At 36.7% G+C, this 25,884-nt stretch overlaps 2 protein-coding genes across 3 annotated transcripts; one reads left to right on the top strand and one right to left on the bottom strand.

Moving 5' to 3' along the window:
* The first annotated feature begins 5,682 nt into the window (after nt 1-5,682).
* On the top strand, nt 5,683-12,430 carry LOC132052672 (J domain-containing protein spf31-like). The gene is made up of 9 exons (XM_059444323.1): nt 5,683-5,893; nt 6,524-6,614; nt 6,706-6,766; nt 8,681-8,758; nt 9,576-9,649; nt 10,059-10,172; nt 10,249-10,356; nt 11,727-11,765; nt 11,907-12,430. Exons 1-9 carry the CDS (start codon nt 5,772-5,774, stop codon nt 11,991-11,993), a joined length of 774 nt encoding a protein of 257 aa, XP_059300306.1. The 5' UTR covers nt 5,683-5,771; the 3' UTR covers nt 11,994-12,430.
* Nucleotides 12,431-12,937: 507 nt separating this feature from the next.
* On the bottom strand, nt 12,938-25,884 carry LOC132052673 (serine/threonine-protein phosphatase BSL3). Of its 2 annotated transcripts, XM_059444325.1 has the most exons (22): nt 24,813-25,121; nt 23,482-23,542; nt 23,310-23,388; nt 23,144-23,223; nt 22,947-23,041; nt 22,768-22,867; nt 22,451-22,520; nt 20,508-20,609; nt 20,338-20,419; nt 20,039-20,218; nt 18,207-18,474; nt 17,864-18,104; nt 17,611-17,781; nt 15,776-16,014; nt 15,212-15,296; nt 14,990-15,088; nt 14,717-14,916; nt 14,562-14,637; nt 13,942-14,077; nt 13,695-13,834; nt 13,548-13,611; nt 12,938-13,468 (listed from the first exon to the last, which is right to left on the bottom strand). In XM_059444325.1, exons 1-22 carry the CDS (start codon nt 25,021-25,023, stop codon nt 13,455-13,457), a joined length of 2,793 nt encoding a protein of 930 aa, XP_059300308.1. In that variant the 5' UTR covers nt 25,024-25,121; the 3' UTR covers nt 12,938-13,454. The 2 variants fall into 2 exon arrangements, with proteins under 2 accessions (XP_059300308.1, XP_059300307.1); XM_059444324.1 differs by having other exon boundaries at nt 12,938-13,611; nt 24,813-25,884.

Below are 25,884 nucleotides of genomic sequence, written 5' to 3' on the forward strand. Positions count from 1 at the left end.
TGCCGAGTTTGTATGAAAATTGTAAATTAAGTATTCTATGTTGTTGTTGTTGTTGCATTAAATTAAATTCGTATGAATATTGTATGTTAAGTTTGAATACAATGTTATGTAGTTTTTTTTAATTGAAAAACTTTATATAAATTTACACAGTCATATGTCATACCATTTTTGGAAGAAATGTGAGCTCAAGGCTTTTAAGTGGATATATATTTCATGTAGTGCATAGTTTTGAGCTAATTTTTAATTTGACTATACACATTTCATGGCCCAAATATATATATATATATAAAATTTTAAGGTCATATATATCAATATTTTATATAATATATATCATATATATATATTATATATATATATATATAAAGTATCGTCATATTATTTAATATATATATTCTTACGTATATATATGTTAAACACCCTTTAATATATATACTGATTTATTTGGAACTCAAAGAAAATGTCTTTTCTATTCTGAACCCAAGAACTCAAAATTTTATATTCGCCTCTAATTATAACGTCAGTTGATATATAAGCTAAATCCTAAACTAAAATACATGAACATGATACTGTGGATTAGTCGTTTCACTTGAGTAGATTTTTATACAACAAAAGCGTGTGAGTGAATATAATAAAATCTTACAACTTTATCTCTAATTATACTGTTGGTTTGCGATCCAGGAAAATTGATACCTTCTTGTTTATATCTTTACTAGATTCTAAAAATGACCAGTTAACTTTCCAAATCGAGTGCACAGATAACTAAAGAGCTAACAAAAGCAAAAGGTTACTAGTGTAAATGCTATTTGTGGAACAACATTCGTGTACCAAAGGAAAAACATAATCTAAAAGCTATTGGTCATTTTTTTATTGCGATGCCTTTGTACCCATGATGAGACATGAAAGATAAGGCTCAAATTGGGAGGACTCATTTTTTCTTCTTTATATTCTTTTACATTTATTTAAATTAAAATGCTAATACTTACCCTTTCAGGGATTAAGGGATGCTAATTATGTTTCCGTAGATTCTTTTTGTTCATTTATTTGTTGGTACTACGAATGATTTGCTAGTTGCACTAGATTGAATTATTAAACTAAGAATAAAATTATACACTATTAGGAATTTTAATCCGCAATAGAAGGTTAGTTGCTATCTTTATATGATCACCAATTAATGCTTATTACTTGTGAGGTGACAAACTTAGCTCATGAAAATAGATCTGTCTAACCCATCCATTTCTTAACTCAAAGACATTTTAATCCGTCCAATTTAGCCCATTTCAATTCTGATATGTAGCTCAAATTGACAAGTGAGGAATCTTGAAAAAGAACTTTTATTAGGTACTTAAAAAATTATAAAAATAAATAAAGAAAATAAATCTTAGTAAGAAAATTGGGTAGGTGGCGTTATGACCCGTTTGTTAGCCCATTTCAGCCCTACCCAAATTAGCCTAAGTAATGACCGACTCATATTAACTCAACCCATTATAAACCCACTTAAATTCAACCCAAACCGATCCTTTGACACCCCTACCTATAATGAAATGACTTAATTAAATATAAGTAATATTTTTTAAACCATCAACACATATAAATTTAACTCTTAAACTAATGAGATGTATCAACTGTTCTTTGGATTCCGATTGCAGGAGCCTTCCGTTGATCAGGGATCTTTTTAATTGATAAATTATAAAACTGAAGAACACTGCCGTACATATTTCCTGTTATAATTTTCTTTGATTTGATGTATCAATATATATTCTTTTACTGTATTCTCCTTTAATTTTTTTATTTTATTTTACTTTTCAAATTAGGAACAAGATGCTTCAATGAAATTACTATTTATTCGGTTGTATTCCAAAACGGGAAGCCTTTTCAAATCATTAATATCAGTATAAATATAAAATTGCACGAAATAAGCAACGTAAAAGGTACGTGGTGCAAATTAAAGGAAAATAATCATGCTAAATTGTTAATCTTTCTACTTTGTCAATATATATATACACACACACATTAACATTGCGCTGCACTGCGCTCGCGCGCACACAGGGTCGTAATAATTAAATCAAGACTTTCACGACACTTATCTTATGAATATGTTAAATGGGTCTATAAGGCTAAACGCTTAATCCTACATAATATTTGCTTGTCATTATAACTGTTTAACTAAAGGAACTTGCCTTTACTTTGGTGGATATCTTCCCACTGTTTAACAGTATTCCACTTGCATGCTCATCTAATTTTTAGTCCAGGGGCTTAGTTATGCATGGATAAGAATAAGAGCGGTCAGTTGGATAAGAGTAAAGGGCTTATATATATATAGACACACGCACTCTTCAATAGTAGGAGCTGAGCCACAATGATGGTTGCGAGTTCGGCAGAACCCAATAACTTTAGCTCAAATCCTGTACTTGTGTTCAAGTATCATTTAATATGTACGAGTAATTTATTCAAAATTCAGTAAGTAAAAAAATTGTTGCACCGAATCCATAAGCTAAAAATTCCGACTCTACCTCTAGTAATTGCCTTTATTATATTTGTTATATGAACAAAATTAATATACACATATATGTAGACAATATGAAAATATAAATTTACACGTACGTCTCATTGAAGTAAATGTGGATATAATGTGAAGCACGTCTACAAAGAATATGTGTGTGACAAGATGCCAAGGGACAAGCAAAAAGCTTAGGACTGGTGTTACGTAATAAGGAGAAAAGAGTAGGGCACATGACCTGATATGGTCGGATCTTTGTCTACTAATTAATCTACCAATTAACATCATCTTTATATAATTACTCCCTATAATTACTACTAGTTGTTGGGTTACAATAACTGCATGGGATGAGACATCACTTGGTACTTTTTGATGCATCTTTGGCTAACATCATCACTACCTTCAATTCAACTATGTATAAATATACAATTCACAAATAACTACTTTTCAGTTCTTAAATTCAAAAGTAATAATTGTCGTACATAGTCAAATCTCTGTTTAACGGTGTCGTTTATTTCGACATTTTTTTGCCACTATAGCAAATTATTGTTAAAGAGAACATATAATACACTTACATGAAAGATCGGTTCAACAGAAACATAACTATTATATAAGGATATTGTTATAGAGATATATGTGTGTACGTAGTTTCAAATTTCAGAAACGAAACTCCAGAATAGTGTCTATTTTTTTAAAACATAGTGTTGAAAAATAAAATTTTACCTACGAAATTTCAAACTCTATGATGATGGTTAATTATTTGCAAAGACAGGGCCCTGGAAAATGGCTAGTGAGCGCTATTTCTACTAAATATCGTTTCCCTCTCACCTTCATGTGGTAAAAATTCAACCAAAACCCAGATCATGATTATATCAATTTTTTTTTTAATAGTTTATTGATAAACTAATACCCGATGATAACGGGTATTAATATAGATGAGTGGACTTTTAAGTGTTAAGAGAAAACATTTTCATGAAAAAGAGAGATAACACTAGCTAGCCACTTGACTAATTTGTATGTACCGAGTCTTTTCGAAGGATTGATTTGTCTTTGACAGTTTTGAGTACTTTGTATCAATCCTTGTCAAATTATATTTACATGACAAAGTAACACGATCTAGTTATTCTTTTATACTTTAAAATTAATTACTTTAATTAAGTATTAATAAAGTTGATGAAAACAACAAAAAAGAAAGAAGATCCTTTATTTGTACTCACTAGCTAGCTTATACAAAACATTTTTCTTCTAATTAATTTGAGAAAGAATATGGAAGAAATGCTAATTAATATCAATTTGTATAAAAGTATATCAATATTTGGACCACCATTTGCCCATCAATTTTCTCTCTTTTACTTTTTCGTTCTCGTTTCTTCTAGCAAAGCAAACCAACGAAACAAAAACAGTAGGCAGAGCTCACATGGTCAAGTTGCTTGGAAGCATCTGATTCAGAGAACAGAAATCGTGGTTTTGGTTCATCATACTCACCAAGTGTCTAAAGTGAAATAGTGATGATATTTATAAAAAAAAAAAAAAAATGGTAGTCCAAATTAGAGAAAAGATAGTATAAACTGGCTAGGCTGCTAGGCCCTTGGCTTTATCGACATCATACAATCTATGCAAGTTGCAATATTTGAATTTACAGCTTTTTATATAAAGTGTCAATAGATATATTAAATTAAACCATCAAGGTTTTTGATAGAACCAATTGAAGGAGAGAGTTGACGAGTGGTCAAAACCGATAGAGAAATTATTAATCGACTTCCGGAGAATTGGTAGAGAATGCTTATGTAATAAACTCAAATTCAATGTAACATAACCAGCTACTCAACTATATAAATAAGACGAGAGTTCAACTACAATTTTAAAAAGTAAATGCAACAAATCAAATGGCAAAAGCAGAAAAGGAAATGCAAAGATATTGAAAGTAAGAACCAAGGATAGATAGACTAAAGAAGGGGATAAGAAACTAGACTCACAAAAAAGGATGAGAGGAACATTCATTTTTCTCAATGCCACGCATAACCTCTTTGTCTAACTCCTCGTCCTTTTTGACTAGTTGCTAATTGGGCCTGAATCTCAAATCGACCTTTGTGACAACCTTTTGGCCCCATTGCTTCTTCTAGGCCCAATAGCTATTAGCGTGACATCCTATGTATTTATGTTGGGTTGGCGCTGATTCATAACTGCTTAACAAGAAGCTACTTGGTAAATGTGTCAATTATGAGTACTTCTTTTTGTTGAAAAGGTCAATTATGAATACTCAAGGAATAGAGTTGAACAAATATTGGAATGAATGAGAAATATAAACTTCATGGAACTCAGAAGCGATCTTTTTATGAAAACTCTCAATAAGAAGTCCATTCAAATTAGTGAAATTTGATGGGTCATTTGCACTTTTGCTTCAATTTTGTGCTAGTATTTAATTTTTGTCTCTCGAGACAGACAACTTTCTCATGGGACATAAATCTATATATTCGCATTATAATATTCCACAAGTTATATCCCGCGCCTTTAAAGAACTCATACCCCGCTAGACATATATTCAACTTTGAGGGAAAATATTAAAGACCAGGCCATTTGAAGAGCAAACCGTGCAATTAAATGACATTTGATAAGATCCAAACATTAAGGCTTAACCCCACTGGACCAGGTCCTTATTTGTCCATTTTTGCGCGGATTGTCCTTCAAAGGCACTGGTCTTTAATTTTTGTCCCTCAAATTGTTGGTTTTTAATTTTTAGCCTTTGCCTAAAAACCCATAAATTCCCGGTTTGAACCCCGCTCAGTCAAAAATTGGAAAAAATAAATATAAGGCAAAGTTTTGGATTGGTAGAGTCTGCCTTATGCCTGGAGGCAAACTCTGCCTTAAGGGAGAGTTTTGCAGGCAAATTCTGTCTTGCGAATTCAAATTCTACTTTGCGATTTTTTTTTAAAAAAAAAATTGACTAAGCGAGGGTTCGAACCCGAAACCAATGAGTTTTTCGGCGAAGGACAAAAATTAAAGACCATACAATTTGAGGGCCACAAATTAAAGACCAACCCCGAATAAGGTGAATCGTGCAAATTGCCCCATCTACTTGAAGAGTAATTATTTCGGCCTATAATAATTTTGGGTTGGACCTAGAGAGATCTAAGAACCCGAAAACCCGAGTACCCGTTTTATAACTGTAAAAACATTTTCGTAGTTCCTTCCCATCCCGGTTGTGAAGTGGTTGTTACGAATAACTGAATAGTGAGATTCGCAGTACCGGAGCGTGAACTCAACGCGTCATTAAATGGGAGATAACAGCGCCACATCATCTCCGTCTTCCGCAAAAATCTCCGCCATAGATGACGCGCTTCTCAAGCAATTCTTCGCTGAGGTCAGCGAAGTTGAGCGCGATAACGAAGTTATCAGGTCCGGCCACGTGTCCTTTATATTAGTATATATATTTATATATATGTGTGTGTATGCTTAGGGTTTTTTAATGCCGCGATCGTTTTTGCTTGTGGAAATTATTTGCAAGTTCTCTACTTGTATAGCGCGAATTTATAAAATGAACCTTGAAATTGATACTTGAAATTATGTTGTATGATATTTATATGTGAGCTTTGACTAGAACAAGATCAATCTATTTCTAACACCGAGCGATCAAGTTGCAAGGATGAAAATAGGATAAAATGATTTAAGATTGTTAGGATGGACACGTTATTAGAATTATAGTGAATTGCAAAACTTTCGTTTTTATCTATCTTCAGAAGGACAACATATCCAGTGTAATCCCACAAGTGGGGTCTGGGGAGGTTAAGATGTACGCAGACCTTACCCTTACCTTTGTGAACTATAACAACTAGTTTGGACTATTATTTTTTTTTAATTTTTTTTTTTTTTAAGGATTGAGCTTAATAATAGTCATTTATTCTTTTTTGACAAGTACTAGTCTCTTTTTAGATTTATATATGTCTTACTTGTTGATGTTGATAGCAGAATAAATAAAAATTCAATATTGTTTCTTATTTGTAGTATTCTATATTTCATAATCCGCAGGATACTTTCATGCTTCAAGTTGAATCCATTTGAATACCTTAACCTTTCATTTGATTCATCCATTGACGAAGTTAAAAAGCAGTATCGTAAGGTATATTTCTTGAAATTCCTATTGGACTCAAATGATTCCTTTTTTATATCATACTCTGTGACTTGACCCTAATATACTACCATAAATGCAGTTGTCTTTGCTTGTTCACCCTGATAAATGCAAGCATCCACAAGCAAAGGAGGCATTTGGCGGTAAGAAAGCCACTCTATGTTGTGCCTTGTGTAGAGGAGTACTGTTATTTTTGGTAGTTTCTTGAGTGAAGGACTTCTCTATTCAAAACCAAAAAAAAAAAATCATTTTGTAATGGATGAATGCAATGTTCATACTTCTTTTTCTTTAGTCTTATAAATGGATCTTTTCATTGAGTATTTGGGTTATGCTTTACATGTTATACCCTTTTCTTTTCACTAGGTGGTTTTATGTTTATATATAAGCTAAGTTTGATCAATTCCAAGAAATTTTTGGATTGAAACTTGCTCGAATCGGATTCTTTCTTTGTCCATACTGAAGATATGTTTGCAAAGTTGTTTTTCTATTAAATTAGATTAGTATTAGTTAGTGATCAATGATCAGTTTAAAACATTTTGCCTCAAGAAGGATTATTCATAATTTAAGGCAACCATAGTGCTCGAAAATGGGGAACCTACTGAAGAGAGCAGAATACTGCCGTTCCTTGGCCATTGATGTGAACCACATAGTTTTCTCACTACATATATATCGAAATCTTTGTTGTGTGCAAGTGTAACACTTGTTTTATTTCGATAAATATTTCTTGTACATGAATGATCTCTTCAGAACTATAGTATATGCTGAGTCTGTGTTGCTATAGCACTAAAAAACCATATTTTACAACTTCAGAATTCTGGTTTATACTGGATTCTATCCAATGTTATCAAAAGCGAAAAGCGCAAAAAAGCTCTAAGGTCAGCTGGGGCTTTAAGCGCAAAGCGCACATAAAGCGTGGGCTTTAATGAAAAAAGGCGCAATGGTGCAAAATTAAAAATACATATATGTTTAGCCCAATACTAATAATAAGCATGAATAACAAATATATAGACTAACAAATTGTAAAAACATAACGATGAAGTGAAATATCAATTATCTAGTGTCATCTCTTCAAGAGAGGCTCATTGGCAAGGAAAAGTATGTCTTGGAGCTTTGATGATGACACTGAAGCGCACATAAAGCGAGGCGAAGCGCTTAACATGTTTTGAGCCTCGCTTCAGGGCTTAAGCGGGCCTTTGACAACACTGGTTCTATCTGTTAAACTACCAGTACAAAGCTTTTCCTTTTTTAATTGACAAGCTTCAGCTTTTAATGATTTTGTGTATTGCTAGGAGCGGTTAATGGAATTTTTGTTTTTCAGATTGCAGAATAAGAGTTTCTTATCATGTTTACCTGCTTAATTGATCATTCAACTTGGTGCACTTAGTTTTAAGTTTATGAGATAGTAAATAGCACTGTGCTGATTTATCATTTTTAATGTGCTTCTCCCTTCACCACGTTCTCTCGGACTAATAAATGTTTTATATATCAACTTAGTAACTTGTCATGGTGAAAGTGAAAATGGTTTATCGTTAGAATCTATTATCCTATTGTCACAAACTCTAAGGACTAAAGAAAATACAATTTCAGACTTCCCCAAAAAAAAAAAAAAAAAAAAAAAAAACACTATACAATTTCAGAAGCAGTGAGTGCCTTCGTTGGAATACAGTGTAAAATATCATTGGAACTTTGTGCCTTTTCAACTGCCTCTCGCATCAGAGCAACATCTTTCTATATATAGATGTTTGGATAGAGAGCATTCTGTAGTAGGAGAAATATCATTTATAGTCAAAAGAATTGGAAGTAGCAAGGACGAGAGCAGGAAAGGAGGTTGAGCGTTTCTTGAATCTCAAAAGATCACTCTTGTAAATTTTTTTTTTTTTTTTTTGAAACTGGTAATTGTTAGATCACTCTTGTAAATGCTTACATGTAGTCTTATTGTGGGATGATTTGGTTTTATTTTCTTTTTTTTACTGCTCAAGTAAGAAGTTTCTGTTTCTATTTTTTCCCCTTCCTGCTTGTGAAATTTTTGTGCAAATTTTTCCTCATGTTGTATGCAGCCTTAGCTAAAGCACAACAGTTGTTGCTTGATCAACAGGAGAGGGATTACATTCTGAGCCAAGTTGTTGCAGCAAAAGGTCTGCCATCACCTCGCTATTCACTCTTTTGTTATTTACTCTTCCTTTTACGATGGGATAGACTGCAGTCACATTCTCTGCATTTCCACTGGAGCACTAGATGTAATAAACCCTCTCACGCCCAGCTCACACCCGAATTTTAATACACATTTCAATCATGTCAATAATACTACAAAAAGGGATTATCTTACCCTTAATAAGGCAGAATTCTAAGGCAGCGGCTGTCGGTATTGAGAAATTTGGTATTGCTGGTAAATGGAAATGGAATGTTGGTGTAATCGGTCGTATAATAGATTTATTGGCTCTAGCTTGATCATTGGAATGAACTGTTGCTGCAATTCTTCGGTGGTCTGAGTTCAACAAAACTGGGCGGTGTCTGTTTGTGATTTTCTTTCTTTTTGCAAAAGTGACATTTTTTGGGAAATGGGGTTTGTACAAAAAAAATTGTTTAAGTTGAAGTGCTGAGGAGCTGTTTTTCAGCCAAAAACTGTTCTTTCACTCAGAAATTTCCCAAAACTTCAACAAGTCCAATAAAATCAGCTTGCACAACTTTTTCTTCAAAAACTTCTTCAAAATGTTGTCCAAAACGAAAGATAATAATCAGTACGGGGCGAAAAACTTGTTAGTTTTGTATTGTGAGCCGTCTTCTATAACTCAACATGAATAAATGGAGACTGTTCCGCATTTTCATTGTGGGACTACTATATGAATGTTCTTGGTTTCCTATGTCTCTTTAATATTTTGTCTCCTTATACTGGAACTTTTGTGTTTTCCTTTTTTTTTTTTTTTTTTTTTTTTTTTTTTTGTATGAGCACAGAAGAATTAAGATCAAAGCGGAAGAAGCAGCTTAAAAAAGATACTGCTAGCAAATTGAAGTCATTAGTTACTGAGGTAATTCTGCAAGTCTCTCAGATTTTATCTCCTTGATCTGAATTTAGCTGGAATAATTGCTTCTGCATATTCAGAAGGTGAATTTTCTTCCTGATATTGTATCTACTACCGAGATGGCATTATTTATTACAATGAAACTGTGTTCATTTTCACACAATCGAAACCACATTAAACCATGCAGGTCATCGACTCCTTGATTTTGTTATGTAGTTTGATGTTTTTTAGACTTACTCTTGCTTTCACCTTTCTATGGTTATATTTATTATTGAACATCTTGTGTTTTGTTTCTGCTCGACTCTAATTCCACCTTAATGGTTTGGGTAAGGAACCTACATGGTTTTTCAATATAGCACTAAGTAACTTTTGTGTTTCAACTGGTTGATTTATGTACTCCTGATTGTGCAAACAGGGAAAATATGACCAAGAACATGAGCAGTCAGAGCAATTCCAGCAGCAGCTGAAGTTGAAGGTTAGAGAAATATTGACAGATCAAGAATGGCGGAGGAGAAAAATGGCAGTGAGGGTATGCTCCCCAGCTTTTTTCTCTATATATCATCTTTTTAGATTTTATCTTGAACTTGCCGTTGGATTTTATGTAGATATCTGAAGAGGAAGGTCGCCTGAAGAAAGATGAGGAAGAAACAAAAGAGATGTGGAAAAGAAAACGTGAGCATGAGGAGCAGTGGGAAGGAACTAGAGAAAAGAGGGTTAGTTCTCAATTTCATTATGTTCCTTATTGTTTCGAGATCTATTTTAAAATTTTAATGCACAAGATTATGATTATACTCCATCAGAGAAAAATTTCCCAAGAAACTAGAGACAAAAGGCTATTTTGCAATTTTATAGTTGGTCACCTCCAAATGCTCTCCTATTTCTCTCTTTCCATGTAACCCACATATTGGCTAAAGGAACAACATTCCAAGACCTTGGAGTTCTCTTCTGAGTTTCGGACTCTTCACTTTCAGTGCCGCAACCGTGTCAACACGGCGTGGGTGTTGTTGTTGGATCCGTACCTTGTATGGTCAACCGATTTTGGGTACTTTGACCAAAATCAGCGGAGAAATTTGGGATAGATGTAACGATTTCTGTAATCAAAACAATAGCTATAGCAAATTGAAGAAAATGGAATACCTTGTATATAGAAATTTCTATGTCGGTCCTTTTCCTTATATCTCCTTCTGGGATTCTCATCTTGATCAATATTTTCTCCTCAGAATTCCTTACAAGTTTTCCACATAATGCCTCATAATTTAGACATATAACTTTGTTAGATATTGAATTATTTTTTGCCGAATCTTACACCTGTATCCGTACCTAGATCCATACCCCCGAATCTTAAAATTTAGATCATGAAGGATCAAAATCATGTACATTTGTGTCTCAACCGTAATCAACTATGATATACAAAAAGGATTTCTCTTTGCTCCAAATGAAAAGAAAAATCTTGTCAACTTTTGACTCAAAAAAAAAAAAAAAAAAAAAAAAATCTTGTCAACTTCATCTCATTATTATGAAATAATTTCCCTAATTTTCTTTTTAATCAGGATAATCTCCTAGTTCTTTTATTATATTTAAGGAATTCAAAGAGAATGGTGGATTTCTCCAAGCTGCCTTCCATTCGCTTCCAATCTTCTTTCTGTAACATCCAGCTCTTCGCTTCCAATCTTCTTTCTGTAACATCCAGCTCAGTGTTTCTTGTGTTCACACCAAGAGCTTAAGTAGAAGATCTAGGTCCATATCTGTGACGTATAGCTCAATGTGACTCTTCTTTTCGTTTTAACTGGCTTGCAATAGTGGTTGTATGTTCATTGAAGTATGTTTTCTTTCATTTAACTTGCAGTTGGTGAACTTCTTAGTTACTGCGTACCATCTTACTTATTGCTTGTAAGATGGTACGAGTATGTGCTTTATTGCAAGAGTCTTCAGGTTTATAGGAAGTATAAAGTTACTGATGGTGTATCCCTGGTTATTCTTGACGTGTTTAAGCAATAGCAGCTTTTTATTTAAATGTTTTCTGAATTATAATTACAGGAAGATTTCTTTCTGATAGCTGCATTCATTTTCTTCGTGTCATCAGGTATCCAGTTGGAGGGATTTCATGAAGGGCGGGAAGAAGGTAAGTTTGATTTACTTAGATTGCCATCGATACATGCTCTACCCCCCTCTTCTGTGATGGTGAAGAAAAGAGTGTGGGTGGTGAACATCTTATAATTGAAGTAAACATGATTGGGACAAGTTTCATTATGCTTTCTTGCAGGCTAAGAAAGGAGAGATTCGGCCTCCAAAGTTGAAGACGGAAGATCCCAACAAATCTTATGTTCAAAGACCAGTTAAACGAGGTTAACACATGTACTCGATGGTTTTTTATTGATACCATAGTTACGTGAATCGCATTCAAAGCTTGAACTGGCTTCTTCACGGTTGTATAAAGTTGTATTTGTTGAGAAGCCAATTATTGAGCAGCAAACTACGCTCAAAAGTGTAGACCTACAGGTAAGAGGGGAGCTTTTGGTATTTCGTTTGTCAGCTCCCACCTTATTAGTTCATCAGACTTCGTCGTGTGAATCTAGAGAGGAAAAAAAGGAAGAGAGAGAGAGAGAGAGCTGGGAAAATAGAAATGCTCGGTATTCTTTAGCTCTAAACACGTAGCGGTCTCCTCCTGCGTTCGCGAAATGTTAACTAATACTCATTTACTGGAGTGTATGGTGTAAATATAAAATTAGTAAAATGTGGGTCCGTATATTGCACAAGCCATATTCGGTATTTTACTTTCCTCTATAATGCATCTCTATCCTCTTATCGTCAGTACTTGAAGACATTACATGACTGAAGGCAAGCTGCCTCTTTTCAAAAGTTCCTATCCTTTCTCTAACTTGAAGTTTGCAAGAATATCATTGGAATTTTAGTCGAGTAGTCGAGAGACGTCGGTGCTGGTACATTTGGAAAGAACATTTAAACAGGGAAGTGTTTCTGTTTGATCATAAGTAAAATTGATAAGAAAACTTATACTTCACACTGATCCGATACAGCACAAGACATTCTCCGCCACCCAACCAACATAATGTGAACAACGATAGATTTATAAAGCAGTAGAATGAAAGATTAGTTATATAAAAGTAATGTTTCAAAAGCAAAAGCTCCATTAGATTTGCATCCTCTCTCGATGCATTGGGAGAGAACAAAGAGGAGCTGCACGCAATCAGCAAGAACCGTCAACCTACCTTTAAACTTTCTCAGCTGCAACTTGCAGAACACTTACGACGGAATACGATAATCAAAAGAGAGAAATAGTAAATAACCCGCTATAGTTTTCGTATCTCATTTCTTGTTCACGTGGAAGTGTATTTTACAAGGCAGCAACACAAACACAATTACACAAAGCTATGACCTTTATGATACATGAATTACGATAGCGATTTTCAGGATTACATATCTCAACAATCAGACTCGAGTCCTCTTTTACCGTAGACAAAAATGATGATGATACACCTAAACGGGAAAAGAATATGACTAACAAGGAATAAAATACAATAAAAACCCAGCACTACCCACCCATGAGAATGACCAAAATTCCGAAAGGGTTAAATCCTTCTACCTGCTTGTGGCTCAATTTACACAAAAGGCACCTCTATCGAAAAACCCCACCTGCTCTGCTTCATGATGAGCAGACCATGCGCCTGCATTCTCCAACATCTAAATCCGACTTTCTGAAGACCTTCTTTACGTGGAAGAATCACAACGTGCATCGAGCCTCTAACTTTTCAAGAAGATACGCATCTCTGTGAATTCTCTGCTTGGCGTGGGGCTATGTACATATCACTGGAAATCCCACATGTTAGCGTAAGCCTGGAAGTATAGCAAAAGAATCGCAGTATAATCTAAGTCCAAGTGAGAGAACCTCGATCGTTGGCTACTTGAGGACGTCCTCTAGTTGGTGTAGGTGGCCTGTTGGCATTTAGCTCCTATTCCAATAATCGTGAGCAAGATCAAATACATATCAACGTGAAAAAAATTGTGGGTCAAAAAAGATCTGGTAATCACAAACCTGCATCCAAGTATCTTCTATATGCCGCTCAGGTGAAGTTTCCGGAGAGGAAATTGCTGGCGGCAAGGGGTGAATAAGTTTTGGAACCACAACAAGATCTCTACCCAATACCAAGATAGCACCAGCATTATTAGCCGTACCTATAGAAAGGAAAAAATAGGAACAAAAATATTTTGAATAAGGATAAAATCAATATTTAAAAAGTAGAAAACCTCCAAATATCCAAATTTTGTAACATAGTAAGTACCACAATAATTAGTGGCTGAGAAAAGCGTAATTAGATGTCCCTGAGCAAATCGTTCAAATCCATCCATCACACATTCGTGCGCTCGGACTATCAGTTGAAGATCATTGTTGTTGCAGAATTCCATCACACGATCAGGCTACATGTATGCAAGTGCTTATATTAGTCAACAAGAAATCTTAGAGAAACTACAATCAACCTAACACCCTGGAGAACCTTTAGTAGTAATAGCCCAATTGGTGAATCAAATAAGTGACTTCAAGGACTCGCGAGTTCAAATATCTTGAAAGAAAAAGAGCTTGGACATAGAAATTAAAAGATGTCCAGGTTTACAAAGATGGAACAGCTGCAATTGCACAAAACAAACTTAAGAAAATGACAGCCCATAGAATGTCAAAGTGAAAAAGCAGCGCCGATGCAGCAATCTGAACTAAGTTTGTTTGAAATATAATTTCTGTCCGTACTGGGCCCTTTTAAGCAACTCCAGTTAACTGATAAGAATATAGCAGCTTCCCAAAATAAAAGCCAAATAGGCGGTGAAGGAAAAAATATTTAACTACCCTGAAACAAGATATGAAAAGAAAATGCCTCCTCGAAATTGATATGAAATGTAAATTGCTCACCCCAAAAGTGACCAACCCTGGACCTCTTGCATTTGGTCTTAATCCTTCAACACTATCATTTTCTGTAGGGTCAGACCTAAAAGCGCACAGAGATGTGAGAAAGTATGAGGATGTTAAAGTCAATGACGGAAGCATAAAAGAAGACAGAGACTAACCACAATAAATCCATAAGAACAACTGAGCCAGCATCCATAGTGATAGGACGTTGGATATTTTCTATTTGTTCAATATGATTAATTGACCTTCCAATACCACCATGCATACAGATTATCTTTTTCTCGATTAATGCTGCCAGAGGAAGCCAGTTGAACAATCTATTAATTCGATGCCAAGCCCAAATTCCATCTCGCTCACCCTGTTGCATAAATAGACATCAGTGTCTAGCTTGAACAGCAAGGACAAGCTTCACCCAGTAAATCATAACATACCATGCGTTCAATGCACTCAATTCGAAAGCCGAAAAGCGCATTAATATCTGCAGCTTCATGGTTCCCACGAATTAGATGTACATTGAGGGGATACTCAACCTAAAGCATCAATTTATGATATCATCAAAATCACAGAGTAACTAAGAATGTGAAAGCATAGCAAACATCAAAATATAAGAGGGACCTCTAAAGCAAGAAGAAGAGTTAGACACCCAGAGGTACCTTTAAAGCAAGAAGAAGAGTTATCGTTTCCAAACTGTGCTGGCCCCTATCAACATAATCTCCTAAGAAGAGGTAGTCGATATACCTGATGGTCACTTACCAAAATTAGTATCGAAACTAAAAGAACAAATACTGACACCACAAACTGATCCAACTGATAGATCAATCCAAAAATTGGTACAAGTCTGCAAGAGACAGAATGACAGAAGACATGGCAAACAGACACCAACAAAATATTGTGACACATTTTCTCGGTACTGCTTTAGGAAGTAATTTTGGTACTTGTTTTGGTGATAACTACTAAGATAGAAGGGCTTAACTTAGAGAATGGAACGTAAAACATTCCCCTCCAGTTTCAATAATAATATTGCCCTACAAAATCAATAACAGCATTCTGATAGCGTACTGAGGCACCAGACTGTTACAGTAACAAGCAAAGTGTGAAACCAGCAATTTCAATCAAAATATCCATTAAAAAAGAATGAAGGTGAATATAGACTGTTCAAAGGACACCTTTGACAGAAAAGAAAACAACCAGAAGCAAGACTGAACCAAGGCACTTACGATATATCCCCAGCAGTAGATGGCGAACCATACTCGTCGAAAAGACGCATAAGATCCCCAAATTGCCCATGCAAGTCACCAAATATCTTAATAGGAGCCCTAAGCTGTATAACACTAGGTTCACTTGCAAATATCCTTTCAGCACTGTCACAAAGATCAGCTATCTCATTGCAGTCCAAGAAAAACTGTCGTCGAACAGGCGGCTTCCACCCACGAGGCTTCAAAAGATGGGAAATCACCTGAGACAGCAAGGAAAAATAAATGATATGACTAACAAAATGCAGTTATTTGCTATGTTTCTCCAAATATACACTATTTTTGGAGTATCCGAAACGCACCCTTCGATGTTTTTGAAGAGTCCGAGCATAGGTTATTTGTCTTTATACGATGTAACAGCTTAAGCTATAAAGTTGATGACAGTTACATTTACAGCAGAGCTGGGAAAGTCCTTTTGCTCGAGTTTTCAGAATAGTTATGGGCCTGATTGAATTAAGGCAAACAGTACAGCCATGTCACATCCCCACCTCCTTTCTCTCCCCCTCCCCCCTTACCTTTTAACACACCCCACTACGAAACCACAAGATATGGACAAGGAAATATAAATACTATTCTCTCTCTCTTTCTTCCCTTCAAAGTACTGTTGCACACTTTTGCTCTCCAGTTCTTCATTCAACTTCTTACTTCTTAGAGACTTATAGTTCTATAGCTGGAGCCACGTTCCCTAGATGAAGAGGGAATAAGACATTCAATTTTCTGCTTGTAAACTTCCTTATTGGATTCTTCTTGTTTCCTCAATTCACGCTTTAACCAATCTTAAATTGGTGTAGCGCCCTGCCCTATTTTCGGTCTTTCCAACCAAGGTGATTTCAACATGTTTAAAGAGCACTCTTGAAGAAATTCTTGGCAAAAGCGAGAGAGGAAGGGAGAGTAACGACATAAAACCTAGAATCGAACATGAGCCCTCACCTTGGATGTGAACCAGAGACACCTTTTGGGGGAACTTGAGGTGTCAAGGGCATAAAAAGAATATTCTGCGAGTTGCTTCTGACAATTGAAGTGTTCTTTTTAGCTATAAATTTAATTACCCCAAAAAGAACTAATTTGTAGGCTTACACCATAAAAACTAAAATAAACGTGTAACGGAAACAATTAGTATGTTAGGCATAAATGTCCCCAGTCTAGTCAAAACCCATCCATGTATCCACACCACTGTTACTTGCATACTTGGACCTTAAGAAGAGGAGTGTCTTGAAGATACCAAATTGGCCATTTTACTGAAGATAGCGAATAGACCTTGAAATGTTTAACATTTTGCTATCTCGCTGTTAAACATCGCCCTTCAAACCGGATATACCCAAAAAACAGAGACAAGCAAAATATATAGGATTTAATTAATTCGGCTACTTATTTAGCAAAAGTTATGCACTACTTCCACCATAGCATTTTGAAGTTTCTGTGCAACCCACTACAAGCAGTTTACCCTTTTTATTTTTGTTGAAGTGTGTGATCATCTCATATAAAAGCTTATGTTCTGTTAGGGAAGCACACTTTTATTTACTTAATTATATTCTCAACACACCCCCTGAAGTGGGGTCTGATTCTTTTTTTTTCATGGGCCAAGCACGTGCAAATTCTTTTTGATAATGGGTGGCGGTGAGATTCGTTGGATGCTCTGATACCATGTTGAAATGTGTAACCATCTCATCAAAAAGGTTAAGTTATTAGAGAAGCACACTGTTATCAACAATTTTCATGAATAACACATCAGATAAATAGCGGTAAGCCACATTGTGGCACTTAAATCAGACCATTTGTCAAGAGACAAATCATTGTACCTTTTTAGGAACACTGTTGATGGACATTTGACGATCCAATAGTTTTCTTGCTGCTGTTGCATTTTCTGGGGTTCCATAACTAACTCGCCTGCCTTCATTTTCAAACTGATCAATAGAAAGCTGCCGCACCATGCCACCAAGAGCACCACCAGTCTCTGCAGCTATAACGACCTTCAATTCATTAAGGCACATCATCAGTCAACTTATGAACAAACTAAGACCAACTCATAGCATGAAGGATTTGAACACTGACAGCACGGTGATGTAAACGGACTCCAGCTGGGACAGAATTATTTGATAAGGCAGAATCAGGCTTGACCAAAGTAGACGCCTGTTTTCCACTAGGCGTTGCCTCCGCTCCACGGTCCCTATCTGGAAGTTCAACTTCTCCATTACCTTGTTGTCGAGCTTTTGCAGCTGCTAGTGCAGCAGTAATAGCCTCAGCTTCTGCAGCAGAAGCCTCCACTAAATATTCAACACCTTTGATGAGTCTCCTGCAAACAAAACAAACCACAAGATATATCTTTAGAAACTTATCATGCATTAACAAAACAGAGACAGTAGATGTTGTTGTTCCTATGCAACTGCAAACTCACCGAGATCCTTGAAGCGTGGCATTTTCAGTGCTTATATCGGAATACATATCACCATTTACAGGGGGAGCGACAGGAGTTCCCAGTACAACTGAGCCATCATTAACTGCTTCAGGGTCAGTTTGCCTTGTTCTTTCATCACCAAATCCATACCTTCCTGTCATCCTCCCCGCTTGTACATTAACTGCAGCAGCTGCAGCATGTGAAGCTGCACTAGTTGTTTCAGCAGCGGCCAAGTCTTCAGCAACAAGCAAGTCGTCTAGCAACACCCCTGCGACCAAAAAACAGCAGGATTAAACTTGTTGCAGAAACCAGGAAGTGATCTGAATAACTTCTCTCAAGGTCATATTTCATCACACTATTTATTTTCTTTAAAGTTGGAAACATGCAACAGATACATTTGACATTATCTATGATTTTCACTTCTGGCAGAGTATTTGGCTACCTATAATCTGGAAAGTTAAATGAATGCATGATTTGCATGAAGAATAGACCAAGCCAACAGACATTTCTAACATGATATTACTTAATTTTTTAATGAAAGAAGTCTACTCATCCATAATTGAAGAAAAATTCCAAAAAGAAAGACCAATTATTATTGGGATTGAGTTTAGTCATGATGATACGTTTATTTTAGGTCGAACATTCGTTAGAGATTTGTATATCACTAAAAATGTAAATAACTTATAGAGCTGGAGAACTTATTTTTTAAAATAGAGAACCTCATTTTTTAAATTTTGGATTGAGACTCTAAATGGAACAACATGGATAGTGAGGATTCATATAGCCGCCCCCAACTAACTTGGGATTGAGTAGTAGTTGTTGTGTAATTATGGATGTCTACTGCCAAAATATCACTAAATATCTCTATTATTGAATCTCAGAGGAGCCTTCATCCATTTGCAGACTAAGAAACCTGTTGTCAAGGAAATACAAGCTGCTCTTGAACTGGGAAACTTTTATAATGTGAACAAGGGATGAGCTCTTGATTACAGCTCATGCTATTGTAGCAGTCAGCTAAACCTAAGCAGGACAGCTTTTCATTTAATTTCCACCTCCCAGGTTACTAGCAAATCGTGGTGCAGTTTTATGCTCATGCTAGGAACTACCACCGTACAGGTGGAAAATAAGGCCTGGGATTCCTGCATTTCAGAGGCATATCTTCCATAAAAACAAGAAAGCTTCCATCCTGTTTCCCCAACATCACAACTCCCCCTCACCGCAGTTATTAAATTTTTTGAGTTGTTCATCTCAGTACGAGCAGGGCTTATCAATATGAGTTGCACCACATCATTACAGCGAAAGTGGACCAGCTCCAGCACTCTTCATCTGTTTACACCACTGGAAATACCCCCTCTATTAATTCAGCATGTGATCTTAGCCAAAATGCGAGAAAGGTATACTAACAACTTTTGAAAATGGTAAATATGAAAGGAATTATAATAGTTCTGTACTTGAAGAGCAACAATATAAATTTATTTTTCAGTTATATCAAGTTACTAAGTCAGATAACTGGTTATGCACCAGTGACAGGATTCACATTACACCGATGAAAGACACAGAAACCAACATATTAGTTAAACAGAAAAAGGAGTGCCCCTCGTGAAAACCTATTATTCTAACATGCTATATGCATACTAGATAATGAGATAGCTAGTGAAGACCACTTATGAATGCCTAAAACACAGCACATCCAGAACCACCCCTGGAGACGAAGAAAGATGATGACAGCTAGTTACTTTACAATTCCAAAGAAAAAAAAATGGTTGTCATCTGAAAATTAAACTAGAAAGAATATAAAAGAATATTGATTGATGTCTATCTTATAGCCTTACCGCCACGCAGACCGCCATAAATAAATATCAAGTCACCAACAGCAACAGCTGCATGTCTACAACGTCTAGTCAATTCAACTGCAGCATCTCCACCAGCTGCATCTGCACTGTATCTTCCAGTTCTAGGACTAGTGACAACAGAAGTAGTGTCACACCACACTCCTGCAGCTGTATCAAGAACTGCCAAAAGAGGGGAAGTTAAACATGATAGTGAGGTATGAAAATAACAGTTAACCGGAGTGTCAGTTAAGCAAACAGCTTTTATCTCCGCTATGTAACACCAAAATTAAATAAAATACCTGCTATACTGGATGAGTCCTCCACCATGCGTCCACCACCAAGTGCTCCTCCAGATACATGGAGCCGAGCATTAACAAAAACCTATAACACCAGAACATAACTGATAAATACCATAAGAAGATCCATCTGAAAAGATGCAGTTAATAAAAGGAATGAAGCAAACACTTACAGCAGCATGTTGATATCTAGGGGATGGTGACACACCAGGAGCAATGGCCCACTCCCAGCGCCCATCTCTATGCTTGGCAAGTCCATATGCGCTGGCCAGTGGCTGTGGATCAACAAGGCAGTGGGAGAAGTATAAGTACAATCAACCTATGAGAGCGAGAGCACACGAGGAAGTAACAACGTAAACAGCTCGGAGTCCCCATACAATTATCAATTACACCAACAGAAAGAAAAAAAATAGCAAACAAAAAACAGACTCTTGAGTTCATCACTTAGGTTACATGGATCTTCACATCTGTTTTGAAGAACCCATGTCGAATAGGTATAGCATAGGTGTGGGTACTTCAAGGTTCTTCAAAATACACACACATTACAGGACACTCATATACTCACTAGTCACTACAAATCTTTTTCTCCGCATGGTTGCAGAGGAACCACCGGATCCTTTTGAGTAACCAAAAGAATTATAAGAGCACTATCAGTCATTTTTTTTATCAGTACAGTCTCAGTCAAATTGCTTTCTTTTTTTTTTTTTTTAATGTCACTTTCAATCAAACTGTCAACATAAACTTATATGTAAATATGGCCAAAGCTAATGCACAAGGTCAACAAGGTTTACAGTCATAGGCAATAAAATGCACCTCCAACTAAACTATAGTTTTCTGGAGTACCATCAAGCCCAGCTTCATATACTATCCTTAACTTCAAGCCCCAGACGTCCATTGTTCATTAATCACAAATCAGCTCCATCACTCAAAAATTATTATTGTTAGGTTTAAGTGGATGAAGCTCAACAGCATCATCTTTCACTGACAGTTTCTTGGGCATAGAGGTCCAGAAAAGACAATGGATAAGCTTCTTAATTTTAAGTAAGTGAGTGAAGGCTATAGAGACAATAGTTAGAACTTGGAAGTATCTAAAAGACATGATCTGTTAAAAAGATATCATGTCAAATATTACAAGGGCCAACACGGGTTGTTATCACTTACGGGGTACAATTGTACAAATTGTACTCAACCCCTCCATCAGCGTTGCTGTTGACATTTCAGATACTATTGTGTGGCGGTGAGACGCCCTAAGTTGTTGTCATTTCCATCACATTGCTTTTGCTGGTGAGCCCACCCTTCCAACTGTGGGTGCTAGTTCATAGGATTATAGTCATTTTTGGATTAGCTGGGAAGTCTTGTCTGATGCCATCACTTATGTACGTCCTTAGAAGTTCCATGACATACACTGTGGAGGTCTAGTTACATGCATGAGAAGTGTTATTGGTATCGTTTTGATGTGTATTAGATATATTTATTCTGCATATCATTTTAAAGTTCTAAAACTTATGTCCCACGGACTCCCACCCCACTTGTGGGATTACACTGGGTATGATGTTGTTGTTGTTGTATAGTTCACGGAATAAGTATAAAATCATTGTGGAACGCTCAATGCTAGTTGACAGGACTAGGTGTATATTTCTAAAGCGGGACGTGACAGGAGGAAAATCAGAAGGCTGGCACTGGGAAACGGTATCCCCGGCACAAGTTGGGCAGATGGGCAGATCAGGGTGAGCAAGGTGGCAAGGCAATGGAGTACAAGCAGGGTAGGGATCAAGAAGGAGGAGGCTAGAGATTGGAGAGATTTGCAGAGTGCAGTCGTAACCATGTAGGAAAAGGAAAGATAAAACAATTTTAAAAAAATGGGAAAGATAAAGAGCTCCACCCAAGTTTTATCTATTAAAAGTGATTAACTACTAGGTACATGAAATAGGGGGGGAAAAAGCACCACCCTAACAGATGGGATAATCAATTTGGGCCAAAGAAAGAGAGGTCATTCACATAAAAAGGTAGACATAATTAAAGTAAACAAGGTGTCCCTCTAAAACCAAGGACCAAGTAAATCAGCATAAGAAACCATCCATTTTTCTAATTGCATGAGAAAACATGCTTCGCTCACCACACTATTGCCATCCCTCCCTCCACAAAGCAGAAGAAGACCATCCGATCTGGCACTTGCAGTAGCATACCTAGCCAAGTAACAACAGCAGATTAGGATTTCATTACTTTGCTGGACGGTTGGACCAGATTAGGATCACAAACTACTTCTTCCATTGACATGTACTAACAAAACCTCAGGTTCTTCACCGAGTAATTAAAGCACATAAAGTTCAGAATAAGCAAAAGATATACAGTCAAAAGTAACGACAAAATAGTGTGTCTCATATACAATGAGGAATTGAAGTACACATCTTCAAGAAAGATCGCGGAATTTACATGCAAGGAGGTGGACCTTCACCCTCAGGTTCCAATTTGCGCCATTCATATGGTTTGGCAGCTGTGTCCAAAGCCCAAACATCCGCTAGAGGTCGTTTTCCTGAAAATAATGGATCAACTTTATTTGTTTGTATATTGTTGCTTAAATAAAAATGGGGAGGCCTCTTCACGAGACTAACCATCATTTCCACCGATAGCCATGAGATATCTTTGCCCTACCAAAGCCATGACGTGGCCATAACGTGGCCCCGGACCAGGTCCTTGAACCACAACCCTAAAAAGATCAGAATTATTTCAGTAACTGATCAGCACACTTCACCAGCATACACCACAATCATTGAAACTATGTCACTACTTGAACTGCATAAGTGCTAACCTGTGCCATCGCGGGCGTTGTTGTGTAAGGTCCAGAACATGAAGATCCTCAGCTGACAATCCAGCTGGACCAATTCCACCCTGGGATGGACAAGATAGAACATCTCAGCTAGCTGAAGTAGATAATCATGCACGAAGCAAATGGAATGCTCTCAGTTTATACCAACCTGAATAACAACCATAGTTCCAACAGCGGTAGCAACATGAGCAGCCCTTGGTGTGGGTGGCTCTCCTATTGGAGTCATCCTGTGATTATTAAGAAACATGCACATACTTTATCCATTCTAAGTAAACAACAAATTAGAATGTAGCTTACCAGTGACACCAATAGCTACTTACCTAGACCATTTATTTGTCAGAACATCATAGCAGTGCACATCAGCGGTAGCCCCTGCTAAACCTGCAATTAAGACCTCGTCTATCAATTGATTATTCTACAACAACAACAACATACCCAGTGTAATCCCACAGAGTGGGGTCTGGAGAGGGTAGAGTGTACGCAGACCTCACCCCCATCATGGAGGTAGTAAGGTTGTTTCCTATAGACCCTCAGCTCGAGGGAAAACAGTTTAAAGCAGTTCGCAAAAGGAAATGATGGGAATGAAGAAGCAATGGCAAAATACGATAGAAAGCGTGACAAAGCATTCTGAACAGTAAATACAACAAAATAGCACGATAATCGAAGTACAAGAAGAAGCAGATAGCAACAAGAATCGAAGGACAATCAACAACAGGAGTAATGCTACTACTAGTATGGAAGGAAAAGCGAGACAACGCTCTATTAACCAAAAATCGTCTATCAATTGATTATTCTACATAAATTAAAATAAAATTTATCTTGTTTCAGCATAGACATAGTATTCAGAGGCTTTTTGAGACCAATAAATGTCACTTCACTCTTTGCATTTAATCTACGCAACTATACCATATTCTAATCAAATCTGAAAACTGCCCATGGATTGCCAACAACAACAACATACTCAGTGTAATCCCACAAGTGGGGTCTCGGGAGGATAGAGGGTACGTAAACCTTACCTACCTTTGGGAGGTAAAGAGGTTGTTCCCGATAGACCCTCGGCTCAATGAAAAGCAAATGAAAGCAGTTCGAAAAAAGAAATAACATAAGAGAAGAAGCCATGGAAATATAAAGCATGACAAAGCAGTCTGAAAAAGGAACGATAACTACCACAAAATATACACTAATCAAAGCACAAGAAACAATAGATAGTAACTGAAATTGAAGGACAAGAAACTACAAAGAGTAATACTACGACTACAAGTATGGAACTTTAAGCTTGACAACGCTCAACTACCCACTAGCATTAATTAATTTTATCTTGTTTGTCATTGTTGTACTTTAAAATGTTACCAATCAAAAAATTCAGAGGTTTTTTGAGACCAATAAATGTCACTTGACTCTTACATTTAATCTATACAACTGGAAAATATACCATATTTTAATCAAAATCCGAAAATTGCCCAGAGACTGCCCAGGAAAAAGGGCTGTCAAGTTGGATAATTAGGAGAATTAGCGTAAACGTACGAACCAGAAAGCATTCTAAACATTTACATCAAAATCGGTAATCGAAGTACAAGAAGCAATAGATAGTAACAGAAACTGCAGGAGTAATGCTACGACTACTGGTATGGAAGAATTAGAGGAAACATACGAATTCCAGCACTTCCAGCAGAAGAAGGAGTTCCAGAAGCAGCAGAATTCCCTTCAAGTGCAGTTGCACCACCAAATAGAATAAGCCTAGGTCCAATATAATTCGAACTACCTTCCTCTCCAACAGCTGGTACAGCCGTTAATGTATGTCCACACCTTGGCCCTGGTCCATCCTCCTTCTTCTCCATAACCGCGTTCACCACAGTATACATCGGTGCACACCTCGGTCCCACCACCACCGGAGTACTACTCGCCGGCGCCGCCGACGGCTGCTCATCCTTAGGTGTCTCCGGCGACGCGCCGTTTAGCTGATGCTCCGGCGACGCGCCGTTTGTTTGATCGTGATCGGTTTCCGATGACGACATCGTTGAATCCACATCCATATTGAAACCCTAGCTTATTCCTAAACTTATCGGAGCTCCAATTCTCAATCATATGCATTTCGGATCATTTTTTCCAATCAAATTTCAAACCGTAAATATCGAAAAATCACAATTCCTAGATCCTCTGATTCAAATACATCCAAATTTTCCGAGAAAATTAATTAGAGAAACAAAAGAGAGAAAATTCTAGGTTTTTTTTCCTTCTCTCTCTCTCTCTCTTCTTCGAGGAATACAATAGCAGGATCAATTCGAACACTTTCTCTCTCTAGAACTTCCTGTCTGGCTAATCCTCCATCACTTGTTTTCTCTCTCTACAAGAATTTATATATGTATGTATGTATGTATAGGCGGACATGTAGATATATCTGTATCTATAGATTCATATACGTATTTTTCTGCGGATAGTATCTATGTTTCTCTCATCTGTCATCTGTGTGAATGGCTAAGAAGAAATATTATTGACTACCGTGGACTTTATTTTTTACCTCTCAAGGTACAGGTGTTAAAGCAGGGAGTACAACAGTTTTATGCAGTTCGTCAGATTCTCTTTTGCCAAAGGGGGAATAACTGGTTCCGGTTTCAACGGGACGGGCGCGCTCGTTGATTGGGTGAAAATGAAGGAGTTAGTGAGACGTGCTGGGGCGGCGCGTGTGAAGATGTATGAGACTTGATTTAGCCTGACAAATACAT

The sequence above is a fragment of the Lycium ferocissimum genome, chromosome 4, assembly GCF_029784015.1.
Source record: "Lycium ferocissimum isolate CSIRO_LF1 chromosome 4, AGI_CSIRO_Lferr_CH_V1, whole genome shotgun sequence".
NCBI lineage: Eukaryota > Viridiplantae > Streptophyta > Magnoliopsida > Solanales > Solanaceae > Lycium > Lycium ferocissimum.

Excerpts from the sequence above, each read along its gene's own strand:
- LOC132052672 (XM_059444323.1), top strand. The coding sequence starts at position 5,772 with ATGGGAGATAACAGCGCCACATCATCTCCGTCTTCCGCAAAAATCTCC. Across the intron at positions 6,615-6,705 it reads TTAAAAAGCAGTATCGTAAG|TTGTCTTTGCTTGTTCACCC; the intron begins GTATATTTCTTG and ends CCATAAATGCAG. Across the intron at positions 10,357-11,726 it reads AAGGAACTAGAGAAAAGAGG|GTATCCAGTTGGAGGGATTT; the intron begins GTTAGTTCTCAA and ends TCGTGTCATCAG.
- LOC132052673 (XM_059444324.1), bottom strand. The coding sequence starts at position 25,194 with ATGGATGTGGATTCAACGATGTCGTCATCGGAAACCGATCACGATCAA. Across the intron at positions 18,105-18,206 it reads GCCACGCTTCAAGGATCTCG|GAGACTCATCAAAGGTGTTG; the intron begins GTGAGTTTGCAG and ends TTTTGTTTGCAG. Across the intron at positions 17,782-17,863 it reads TCCGTTTACATCACCGTGCT|GTCGTTATAGCTGCAGAGAC; the intron begins GTCAGTGTTCAA and ends AATGAATTGAAG.